We start from the raw sequence: 12,557 nt of genomic DNA, 5'->3' as shown, positions 1-12,557 counted from the left end.
GATCTCTCTCTCTCTCTCTCTCTTTCTCTTTCTCATTCTCTCGGGGCCCTCGCGTCGCGGGAGGGAGAGGGGACGGCAGATGAAAGATCCATCGATGATACATAGTGTATCGACGCGAGAAACCGTCGAATCATCGACCGTCAATAAATACCGATCGATCCCGCGCCAGCGTCTATTAATGACTAAACGTCGGCTAACCAAATTAACCGTGACTAAAATGCGTTTAACTCGGCATTCCTCTCGTACTCGCGTAACATTGTTTCTTCTGCCGTGCCATGGTGCGCCGCGCTCGCAATCCGCGCTCGCTGTGCGGAGGGAGAGGGGGGCGAGGGGGCGGAGGGGGGAATTTGCACCGTACGGTAAATCGCGACGGTATATCCCCGCGTAATTCCCCCCAATGCTTTCGCGAGATGCGCGGTCTACGTACAACGGTATGTATTTTTTTCTCTCGTTCTTTTCATTCCCGGCGTGCGGTTATTTTCGTTGATAACGGGACGAGATAGTTTTGATAAACCGCGCGCGCGGAGGGAAGTTTCGCGCGATCGAAGGGAGTTTATTTCCGTGCCGTTTAATGAAATTCCTGGGAGATTACTCGCCGTTACCGGCGAGGTTAATGTATCTTCTTACTTGTTCTTTCCGTCGCGTGTTCCCCCCTTACCGTCGTCGTCCCCTCGTCCTTATATTTTCTCTCAAGTATCCGTCGCGCGAGGTTTCCCCACTTAATCCTGTCCGTACGTAAATCATGAACTTCCTTCTCCCGACGCCCGCGACGGTACTTGGCGGGGCTCTCCGCGGACGGGGAAAAAAAAAGGCAGAAAAAGAGAGAGAAAATCGCGACAAGGGGCGGACGCGAACGAGAGAGCGAATCGAAACTTTTCCGGAAAGTCGTTTCCTCGTCGCGCGCGACACCGCGCGACCGCGACCCTTCTCGCATCGCCGATAAACGAACGAGCGAAACGCGCCGCGAGGTGTGGGAAAGGAGGAATAAAGGCCGGCATATTAAAAGCGTGGCACGAAACGGCATGGGATAATCGCGAGGAGCGGCCCGAGGGTACGGATAAGCGTTGCTTGAGAGAAGGACAGAGAAGGAGAGAAAGATAGAGACGCAGCGGCCGAAACGAGCGTTGTGTATAAATGTATACACACGACGCTACTCGAGGTACCATTCGTTCCGGTTTCCAAAACCCGCCTCTCGAAAATGCTAATCTGCCGACGTTTCCTTCGGATCGATTGCTCTCCTCTTCTCTTCCCTCCGTTCTCTCTCTCTCTCTCTCTCTCTCTCTCTCTCTCTCTCTCTCTCTCTCTCTCTCTCTCTCTCTCTCTCACTCACTCGCACTTGGCTGTCGTCCGAGATGCTCGCGCCTTTTCGCTTCTTCGGCTGTTGTGAGCACGTTACGATCATCGACGACCTCTCGGCAGTTGGAATCGACCGCGGAAAGCGTTTTCGACCCATCGGCGGATTCGACGTGGAAAAGCTTCCAGGCCGGACAATAGGTCTCTAACGAGCCCCTCTTTCGCATTTGTGCATCCATATTCCTTCTTCTTTTCCCTTTCTTTCTCTCTCTCTCTCTCTCTCTCTCTCTCTCTCTCTTCCTCTCTCCCGCTTTCTACGGTGCCGTTTAGCACCGGTGCACAAAGCTGCAACAATACGTCGCTGAATTCTGCCGGCGTAAGCCCACCGAGGTCTATTTCGCTTTTCTCCGAAGGATCCTGAGCCACACTGAAACGTCCGGTCGGTGTCTCTGTGTTTGTACATTTCTCTCGAGCGCTACCGCGCAAAACTTGACGAGACTTTCGGCACTCCTCGAGCTGGGGATAAGGGCGCGCGCGTACTTCTCGCTTCAATGACATGCTTTGAGGCCTCGCTGTGAAGAGCCCTCGAACGGCGATGTTTGCCACTCCGGCAACTCGCGTTTGTAGGAGAAGGCGCGCGTCGGTCGAGTCACTGGGCACGCTCGATTCTGCCCCCGATTCTCCGTTGAGCGGGAAACGCAAAAGGCGGCCCGACGCGATCCGGTCGCGAGCGCATTTGGAATTTTCGCCACCCCGTGCTTCACCGGTAGCCTTAATTTCGCGAGACGGGGGCGGGGACGGGGTGGCGGGCGTTCGTCGCTCGGGACCGAGTTTTTACGGGCAGCCGAACGATTTTCAGAGGAGACGCGACGCGGAGGCTTCCTCCGCGGCGAAGATATACAATTACGGGCTAGATGGGTGCAAAGATACTACGCGCCGTGACAACTATATACACACATGAGTCAGTCCAGAAAAATGCCACCTTCCGCGAATAAATACCGCGCGCTTTGCATGAGAAGATCTCTCTCCGCGCGTCCGGGGGCGTACAGTGCCCCCTAAAAACTTCGCCTCTCACGTCATCAACGCCATCTCTTCAACTACTGCTCCGCTACGAGAGTACAGCCTGTGTGCGCACAGCCCGCGATCACGAGGAGCCAACTGCAACTGCAACTGTTGCAATTATTATAAATCACCGTAAACGAGATATTGACAGAACTCGGCGTCAGAAGAGGAATGCAGAAAAAGGACACGGTTTTAATGGGATACTAAGATAATCGTCCGCCACGGCGATTATCCGACATAATCTGTCCTAATGACAACTCGTTTATCGCGGTGTCGTCCAGACTCAGCTCACAGAAATCTCGTCAAGAATGCTGTGAACTGTACCGATGTCTTTGTACCGGTTCTTTGGAAGTGATAGGTCGACGGTGCCGACCCTGGTAACTCTAGACAACGGACGACGGCATACCGGGCCCGTGGCGCCCCTATCTTTTATGCCGGCAGTTTCTGAAAATCTCCGAGTTTGATCTCTACCCCGGAGCCCGAGGTAGACGGAAAGAGACGGAGTCGGCACGAGAGCGGGAGAGAGAAAGAGAGACAGAGAGACAATCATATCCGCAGACACTGGGCAACGAGAGAGAGAGAGAGAGAGAGGGGGGGGAGAGAGAGAGAGAGAGAGAGAGAGGGGGGAGAGAGAGAGAGACGGCAGAGATTGGTTGTCAGCGACAGCAGCAACCGCAGCGGCAGCAGCAACACGTGTGCGCGACCTGGACCGGCGTTTACATAAACACGTATAAACGTCGTGTAAACCGCCGCGACACCGGTCCCCCGCACTGGACGTGCGTGTGCGTGAGCTTCGCGAGCGTCCGTGAGAGGGTCCAAGCAACGGTAGCATCGCGACTCAGATAACGGCCAAGGATATACGACTCTAAACTGCACCTACGTGCGAGGGACACCGGGCTACCGAATTCTTCAACAGGGCGAAACGACGTCGGAGCGATGTGACAGGAACCGGATCAAGGATGACGACAAGCTGATTCGGCCGATGACGACTCGGGGGAGCGAGAAACGTCAAGCCAAGAAGCGAGCGAGAAGCTTCTCACGTTCGCTTCGACACAATGTCAGGTTCCGTCCTCGTCCTCGTCGTCGTCGTCGTCGTCGTCGTCGTCGTCGTCGTCGTCGCCGCACGACTGAAGGTTTTACGATGCAAATTTCATCGCGACGATATCGCCAGCAAAGATCCCGAACGCGCCACGTAATTAAATCTGGAGCGGTGTAATAATTTCTTGAGCGAGACTGATGGAACCAGGGTGGCGAGGGGCTGGAGGAGGAGGTGGAGGAGGGGGGGGAGATCCGCCTAGATCCATCAGGACGTTATTTGGGTCAAGCATTATCTTATCCTAACGCGATCTGGGGAGGTAGTGGTGGCCCAACGTGCTTTCCAATAGACACCGGGAGGTGGGCATATCATGGAGACCCGTGGGGCTTCCTCAGGGCTCGACAAGGGCGATTTCGTTGGAGCGAGCGAGAGAGGAGAAGAGGAGAGAGAGAGAGAGAGAGAGAGAGAGAGAGAGAGAGAGAGAGAGAGGGGGGGAGAGAGAGGGAACAAGCAAACACTCGAATTACTTGAGCAAAGAAACATCTGCCGATGGCGCTCTCCCTTTCAAAGGCAGCATGGCGGAATGATCGGCGCATCAACCGGTAGTTACGCTTACCCACGGATCTGCGGTTCTTTTTTTCCTCACCCGTGCTCTTTTCCCTCGGCCGACTTACTCCCCCCCAATTTTCTGCGCTTCCTCGTTTCGCGCGCGCTCATCCTGGCAAAAAGTCCGGTACGCTCGCAGGACATCTCGAGCTCTCATCTCGTTCTTTTCCCTCCTCTCTCTCTCTCTCTCTCTCTCTCTCTCTCTTCCTCGCAGTATCCTCTTTCGCTCGCAGGACAGGCGCTCGTGCGGAAAGAGGAAACGTTCCTCGCTATAATACAAATCCGGGATCTTGTCCGTCGCGATCGCGAACGAATCTGTGGGCGCGCGCGCGCGCACGACGCAGGTGTTGGACGTGAACGTTATCGATGCTGCGGAGTGATTCGAAGTGGCGGAAACGAGTCGGAGTCAACGTCGGATTTCGAACGGTACGAGGCCGAGGGTTAGGGGCGGGAAAACAAAAAGAGAAACCATGAAAAACAAAAAGATATCAAAGCCAAGCGGAACTTTGCGATCGGATTTTGTTACTTTGACTCGATGGATCGTCGCGCGCGATTCAAATCTCACGGTGATACATGGAACGATACTTTCGCGCAGGGCCCGGCGAAAGTGATCGTTCCATGTATCACCGGCGCAGGGCCGGGCTACGCGATCGTGCAGCATCGCGGACGATGATTAACGCGCGCGCGGCGACCGTTTTCATTCTCCCGCGACAAGCCGCCGATGAAATCACCACCCTCCCCCGTAGCGCGGCTCGAGATTTTAATTCCTCCCGAATGTGCGTGCTGTACGTCCAGCCCCGGCGGTTCTCATTAAATCACAACGTTTATCACTCGCACTTCCGTCCGGCCGCCGTGTAACGCGGAAAAATCACCAATCTCGGGTCTCGCGCTCTCGCGAGAGCCAGCGGCAGCGAAATTGCTCGGCGCGGGAAATGAACGGACGGATCGTCGGGGGAGGGAAGCGCGGCAGGGGAAAACGCGGACGGCGAGCGGAATTCCGCGATCGCGAGGAAGATTGTTCGGGGGCATCGGATCGCGGGCACGGATCCGACGTGTGATCTGTGGTGATCCTGATTCACGGTGAGATCGAGTCGAGCACACGGTGAGTGACTGCCGCGACTTTTCGGCGTATATCTGGACGGGCGATCGCGATGCTTGAAATCGATATGTGTACTTGACACGGGGGATGGATCTCCGAGATCTCTCCGCTAATACCGAACGTATAACAAGAAAATTATCCACTCGAGAGGCCTGCGAGAATGGGCAACGGGAAGGTCGAAGGAAGGAAGGGAGGGAGGAGAGCTTCCCGTAGGCTTCACCAAGGGCTAGGTCTCTCTCTTCCTCCATTCGACGAGGTTCGCAACAATGCGTGGTGGCTCTGAGACTGCTGTCCTCTACCGATACAATCGCCGCGAAAAATCATCCATTATCCTATGGGACACGTATATATACAGAAGAGCCAACGACGAGAACGAGGGAAGAGGCTGGTCGGATTTCTGGACAATGATACCCTCTATATATCACCCGGATTTTACGTCGGGCCATTTTTTCCCAAAAACTTCGACTCAACGAATTTTCCTCGAAGGTGCCGCGAAGAAAAGACAAGATCGCGCGCGCGTCAGCTTTTGCTTCGGCCTCGCCGAGTTATTATATCGCACTTCCCTGACCGACGAGTCAGACCGACGCCCGATTTTTGTGGCCAACGAAAGTTCGTCCCCGAACTCGAGCTTGTGCCTAAATGAAACTCTACGCGGACGTTTTCGCAAATGGTCACGACTCGCTCCGTCCGCAGTTATGCTGCGCACTCCTCGATGCGCTCCTCCAAGTTCATCGGACAAAAAGCTCCGAACAGCGGCGAGCGTACGAGCGCGCTCCGAGAGAGATACACACGTAATTCTAATTCCGTCCGGCCGATCTTCGGAATCCGTACCGATTAGAATCGACATTTCGTGATCCGCTCGTTCGTCCGTCCGTTTGCTCCTCTATTTGGCTGCTATACCGGTGCTGTACCGGTGCTACAGCCTCTAAATCTAGCCATTGAACTCGCTCGCGCGCGCGCGCACGCGCACGCACCGCTCTCTATCTTCTCTCTTCTCTGAAGCCGGATAATACTTACACACGCGCGGGCCCGCGCGCGCGTGTATCGCTCTTCGATTTCAGCCGTAGCCAAAACGATTATAATAACTATTTTATCCGGCGTGGATCTGGGCCATTGTGCCTTTCCATTCTGAAAGTCATAACACGATGCCTACACTGCCCTTCGGGAACTGCCGCGATGGTTCCCCTTTGGCTGCGCTACACCACGCTATAACCTGGTGCAGCACCATGAATTTCAAGTTTCGCGTTAGTATGTGTGTCCACGAGGATGTGAAGGCGCGGTGGCCGACACAGTCCGACCTTTCTGTGTAGCCACAGATTTCGCTGGTGCGTGTACGCGCCTTGTATCTCGGGACGCACAAGTCCGTGAGAACCCGTGTGCGCACCCACGTGTAGCTCGTGGGGTGCACGCGTGTGCGTAGCGACATACGACGCGCACGCGCGCGCGCACGCACGCACGCACGCACAGAGAGGCTCGCATTGTCGTGCGTACTGGCTGTTTCAGACGCACCGGCCTCGGATCGTTCGCGCAAGGATTTCGACGAGGCGAACTCGCTGTCTGTCGACAAACACTGCCTCGCGCCGCCGTAATTCCTTTTTCTTCACATCGCGGACATCGAGTGGCGCGCGAGACGAGCGAATTTTCGACGAATCTTCAAACTTTCACACGAGCGGGAGATTTCTCTTAATTTCGCGCGCAGACGAGATCATCATACCGTTAAATCGCGCGACATGTCGCGCAGCCCAGTTCGCAGCGAGTCCTAACTCTCGCCGTTTGTAAAACTCGGCAAAAATTCGGTCGATTAACGAAGGCGCGCAATCTCAAGCCGATCGAAAGGTCCGCCGCGCCGCCGTCGAGATTAAAAAACAAAACAGTGTTCCTGTGGGACACCCTGTATTCACACGCAAGCACTACGCGACCACCAGCACAATCTCGCGCTGACTGGCGCGCGCGCGCGACCGGTCTCTCTCTGTGTGCGTGCCGTAGCGGTTGCACACATCGACCACCGGCAATATTTCACGGCATATTGTTGCCATCTGCACACGCAACCCCGCGCGCACGACAGAATGCACGACGTAGGAGAGACGCGCGCTTTTATTTATCTGCTATTTATTTGCCAACGCGCGCGCTACCGAAGCGGTCCCTGCCGGGGACAGATTTGAAAAGTTATTAATCGTCCTGTTTTGGAAAGGAGTGTCACGGCCCCCCGACCCTCCCCTTCGCGGACGAGGAGCTCCTTTTATGCGAGCTGGCTAACCAGACGACGACGGTGGCGGCGGCGACGCATTGGCTGCGCGAGCGTACGTGCGCCCCTTTCGATCGGCTCGAGAGAGAGAGAGAGAGAGAGAGAGAGAGAGAGAGAGAGAGAGAGAGAGAGGACCCCTCGAGGAGGTGTGAATCGATGGGTGGAGATCGCATACAAAAAGTCAAAACCGAGCCAACTCTCTTTTGCGAAACGGGGGGATAGATTGAGACGTGGATGCGGCATGTCCGCCGCGGACGCACGAAATTGCCGTGCGCTCGCGCGTTTCTCGCGCGAATTTGTATATGCAAAGTCAAGTGTGATGCGCACGCGTGTGCGGGAATAAAATAATGGCGGGCGAAAATTAATTCATAATTATTCACAAATATTTTACGCGCCACGAAGCTCGTTAGCTCGTCGGGAAGCTCGTTACGCATACGCGTATTCGCGCGCTTTGCAATCGAGATAGGGAAAATGTCCGTAAAATTCAACAATTGAGATCTTTCCGCTGGCGAAGAAAGAAAGTGAAGCAGAGTTACAGCAGCGTGAGAGATAAGAGGTGACGTCGTGCGTGAACCGCTATCTCCGCGGCTTCATAAATATTTAAAACGCCCGTGCTTATGACGCCCATGCCACGGATGCCCGTCGGCAATGTGTCCGAACGATTTGAATATAATCTGTATCGCGAGAGACGATACGTCACTCCCCGCCGGCGCGCGTAATCTTATCGCGTTTTTCACACGTGAGATGAATAACGACGTGGCCGCGAAACTTAATGGGCTCTCCCGCGGAAACAGAAGGCGAGTCGCGGAACAAGGAAGATCAGGTGCACTCACGTCCGCGCTTCGCCTTCGAAAGTGAACGCTCGGCTCGTTTCGGAATTCGTTTCCAACAAGTCTCTTCCGCGTCTCCATTCCCCGCGCGTTTCTCCGATAATTCTATCTGTCATTTTATTCTACCCTCTCCACTTCTCGCGTGAGCCTTCAATGTACGCCGAGGGAAGAGTGTTTGGTCGGGAAAATTATTTTTGCAAATGTTGCTATAGTTGCGGCGATGACACACACACACACATACTTTGATTACATACTGCTATTATCTTTCGAGAAAAACAGAGAGAAATGTAATTAGTGTTGATTATGAAAATGATTATAATTTTTATCATACCAACCATTCTTTTTCTCTCGGTGTACAGCGAATTTGATAGGCTGCGGAACGGTATAAATATAGCGTGGTTTGTCGGCAAAATTTTCCGCAGACGGAGCGGAGGAGGATCCACTCGAAATTTATTCGTTTCGAGTCACGGCGTCCCCAAAATGTATATTATAAGATATATATTTTTTCGCGACATCCTTCCCCACCGGCGCGCTCATCTCGGCTTTATATGTTTCAACGACACGTATTCCCAATTCCAGCCGCGATTCACCCCTCGTCCGAGAGGGCGAGAATGCACACACAGTCGGTCTCGCCATATTCCCCATAAAAAATCCGCCAAGTTCGCGCTTCCTGTTCGCGCGTCTCCGCTCTTCTCGAGAGCGCCAGGAGGAAACCCCGGAAAAGGGAGTAGAATGCGGGGGTGCGGACCGACGTGGTAAAATATATTCCAGTCAACTTCCGCTGGAAATAAATAAGAGTCACGCCACACGGTCTCGCTGCGCCCCCGACAACGGGGCGGCCATTCGTGTGCAGGAGACCTTATCTTTCGATATCTCTCTCTTTTCCTCCAGCGCCCTAAGTCAGAAGGAGCCATTGAGAGGAGTTCCGCCACTGCTCATCAAGATACAGCAGAAATCGAGACGAGGCTCTCCGTAATACGGACGGACGCGCGCGAGCTGTTACGCTTGCGTAATTACTTTTTAATTGCCAACACCCAACACCAACCCATAAAGTATAATTCAACGGAATCGCTTCGCTTTTTTCCGTGTCTCTGCGCCTACGATTATTTTACGACTCGTATTTGACACTTTTTTTTTTTCTCCAAGAAGTATTCAAACAGGAGACGATCGCGAGTGAAGAATTTGAAAATGTGTATGTAAAAGAGAGAGAGAGAGAGAGAGAGAGAGAGAGAGAGAGAGAGAGAGAGAGAGAGAGCACTTCTACGCCCTCTACCACCGACATTTCGTTCCAACTTGTCTATCTCTAAGCAACTATTTCTCGACTGCTGTACCTTTAATTGAAGCGTTTAGTAAGCCAGCTGTTTTCTTTTCTTTTCTAGGCGAGAAACCCTTCAAGTGCGAATACTCCGGCTGCGACAGGCGGTTCGCCAACAGTAGCGATCGTAAGAAGCACAGCCACGTTCACACGTCGGACAAGCCTTACAATTGTCGAGTAAACGGCTGCGACAAGTCCTATACGCATCCTAGCTCACTGCGCAAGCACATGAAGGTGCGTCCCCTGTTCCAGTTAATTATGAACATAGCTTGATGGGCAAACGAGCGTGCACTACTAGTGATTCGATCCCCTTCGTTTCCGCCCGAGCCGTTTATTTCGCAAGTGGCGTAAGTTTAACAGTTTCATCTGCGACGCGGATTTCGTCAGGAACGCGTGTTTGTGCACAGAATTAATCTTCGTAGAGATTGCTACGAGATTTCTAAAAGACTACCACGAGAGGCGTGTAAAATCGGATCCGGTGATGTCGATTTTTGCCTCTTTCTCGCGATGCTGATTAATCGATAAATCTTCGACGTGAAAACTGCGAGAGTTGCGAAACGCAAATTTATCTTGCTGTGAAATAAACGGCCCGTTCGAAGAGAGCGACGTCAGCCGAGGCTCAAAATGCGCGTACGATGCCTGTCGTCTCGCACGTTCATCTATTGAGGTCTGTTACGAGATTCCCTGTCGTTTGGTCTAATTTTGCCACTCAAGCAAAACTTGTATAAATTATGCGGGTCGCAATTCGTTAAGAATTCGTTGAAAATAAAAGAGAGAACGAAAGAGAGAACGAGAATTGTGAATCTCTTCGCGAGACAACAACGTGATTTTTTTCGCGCGAACGATCACGGAATCTAAATAAGAAATTATCTTGACGCGGAAAGACAGAAGGAGAGATAGAGAACCGTCCAAAAGCCGACTTCCGAGACTTTCGAGAGATACATATGTGACAGGCTAGATTAGGTCAGCTTTATACACGGACGTTCTTGTATCTCTCTCTCTCTCTCTCTCTCTCTCTCTCTCTCTCTCTCTCTCTCTCTCTCTCTCTCCCTCCGTCTCATTCTTTCCCCATGATTTTTCGCAGACGTGCTTCGCGGAAGGCAGTCGTCGAGATTTGCTCACTGAATTATGAAGGAGGAACCAAAGAGACGGAAAGGGATCCTTGATTCTCGTTACTCTCAGCCAAGCTTTCGCGCTCGTAGCGAGGCTCTACTCTCTCACACCGTTGCTTTACTTGATCTCGACTCGATAGTCGCACGAAAGCTGGATTTCAAGAAAATATTTTTCGCCAAAAATATATAAATTCTAGATGTACGCGAGCACGATGTATAGAAATTCGTATCACTGTCTTCATGATCTTGAAGATCCCCCGCGACAGTTCGCGAAGCAAGCAACGCACGCAGTCGACGGAGCTTCGCATCGGCAATATTTTATTATTACATTAGCGACAATATTATAATTATTGTAATATCGCCGGTCATATATATTAACCGTTTATAGTAGTAGCGCTTTTCTCGAGTGTATCGCCCAACATTGCCTTGACTGCGATCGCACAAAGTTAATCAACATTGCCGTTATTCTTCCTCCAGGTACACGGCGTATCGTGCCCTAATGAGGGCAAAGTTGGCAGTGGATACGACAGCGACGGTGAGGAGAGCACAAGCAGCGGTGGTAGTTTATCGGTGACCGGGCATACGGAATCACCCCAACCACCACCAGTTGTACCGGTAGCTCCGACGACGACGACGACGCCGACGAACGCACCACCTACGAGTCATCTTTCCGCCCGTAGCGCGGACTTAGGTAATTGGTACGTTTGTCAACCACCGACGACGGCGTCTCAACATAGTCCTCTACCTGGACCGCCACCGCCGCATCACATCAGCCACTTTCAAATCTTACATCATCAAGCAACCGCTTATTAATCAGATTATTACAGGTAGGAAGATAAGACCGAATCGTTCTCGAGTCTCTCCCGTGTCGGGAAACATGAAACAAAACGGGCCTCGTGAAAACGGGGTGCTATCTCGCGAAAAGGAATTTGTGGATGACAGTCGATCGATTCATCGAAATCCTCGAAAAGATGTTTCAAGAGTCCAACTATGTAGTAACGCATCTGTATGCCTATTTTGCAACTTTTAGCGCAAGGACAAAATTACGGGAATTACAAAATTTTATACAAGTTTATGAAATTTTATGTAATTACGGAATAGGTTACAAAACATGCCTATTTTGCAACTTTTAGCGCAAGGATAAAATTACGGAAATTACAAAATTTTATACAAGTTTACGAAATTTTATGTAATTACGGAATAGGTTACAAAACATGCGTTTTGGAAGAATAAGAGAAAAAAAAGTAAATTCACACTATCAAAATACATGTGGTGATATTTGAAAATAATAAATATTTCAATATGAGGATGTATTAAAAAGATATAGGCTGAATTTATATTTAATCGTGGAATCATTTATCAATCGTCATATTGAACCCGTGTGACAGAATTATTTTAAAATTGCCAGGTACTGAAAATTTTCTCTTAGAAGCGAAGAAAATAAAAATTACAGATGCTAATAAAAACGCAAGTAAAATAATGCGCAAAAAAGGTATCTGAGAATCGATGTGCGTTCAATAGAACGGTAGTGGAGCTTAATTCACGAAAAATATACATTCGCGTATATCGGTATCAGCGAAATGTTAAAACCCACCACCAGAGAAATTTTTCTGATAAACACTCACCAACTTATCCGGAACTCAGGGCCGGTCACGTTTTTTTTGCTGCAGCCAAAATCTGAAACAGAAAGTAAGACAATTGTGCTCATTTACTCTTCGTGTACCCGATGAAAATTTCATCGCACAGTATGTTAAACGATGACGAAATCGATAAATTCTAAATAGAAGGAAATTCCTTTTCTCGAGGTAAGATATTCGAAGATTTCAATGATCTCTAGAAGATATTTAAGCGAAGTAGAATTGCAAGTTTGTGAACCTACCTTCGAACCGACCCTGCTCGGCCCGAACCGGATACTCCGGTGCCGCCATTTCGTTCATCAGAACTCCATTCCCGGAAGCC

General features: G+C 51.3%; 1 protein-coding gene across 1 annotated transcript in view; it reads left to right on the top strand.

Moving 5' to 3' along the window:
• LOC105191597 (zinc finger protein ZIC 4) overlaps nucleotides 1-11,731 on the top strand; it is a 29,384-nt gene extending 17,653 nt beyond the window's left edge. The window contains exons 2-3 of the mRNA XM_011155114.2: nucleotides 9,551-9,720; nucleotides 11,076-11,731. Of these exons, the coding sequence (XP_011153416.2) occupies nucleotides 9,551-9,720; nucleotides 11,076-11,411 (506 nt within the window). The 3' untranslated portion in view covers nucleotides 11,412-11,731. The remainder of the gene's footprint in view (nucleotides 1-9,550; nucleotides 9,721-11,075) is intronic.
• The last annotated feature ends 826 nt before the right edge of the window (nucleotides 11,732-12,557 follow it).

This window comes from Harpegnathos saltator, unplaced genomic scaffold, assembly GCF_003227715.2.
Source record: "Harpegnathos saltator strain DR-91 unplaced genomic scaffold, Hsal_v8.6 scaffold250, whole genome shotgun sequence".
NCBI classification, from domain to species: domain Eukaryota; kingdom Metazoa; phylum Arthropoda; class Insecta; order Hymenoptera; family Formicidae; genus Harpegnathos; species Harpegnathos saltator.
This window is presented reverse-complemented; position numbering and strand designations above follow the sequence as displayed.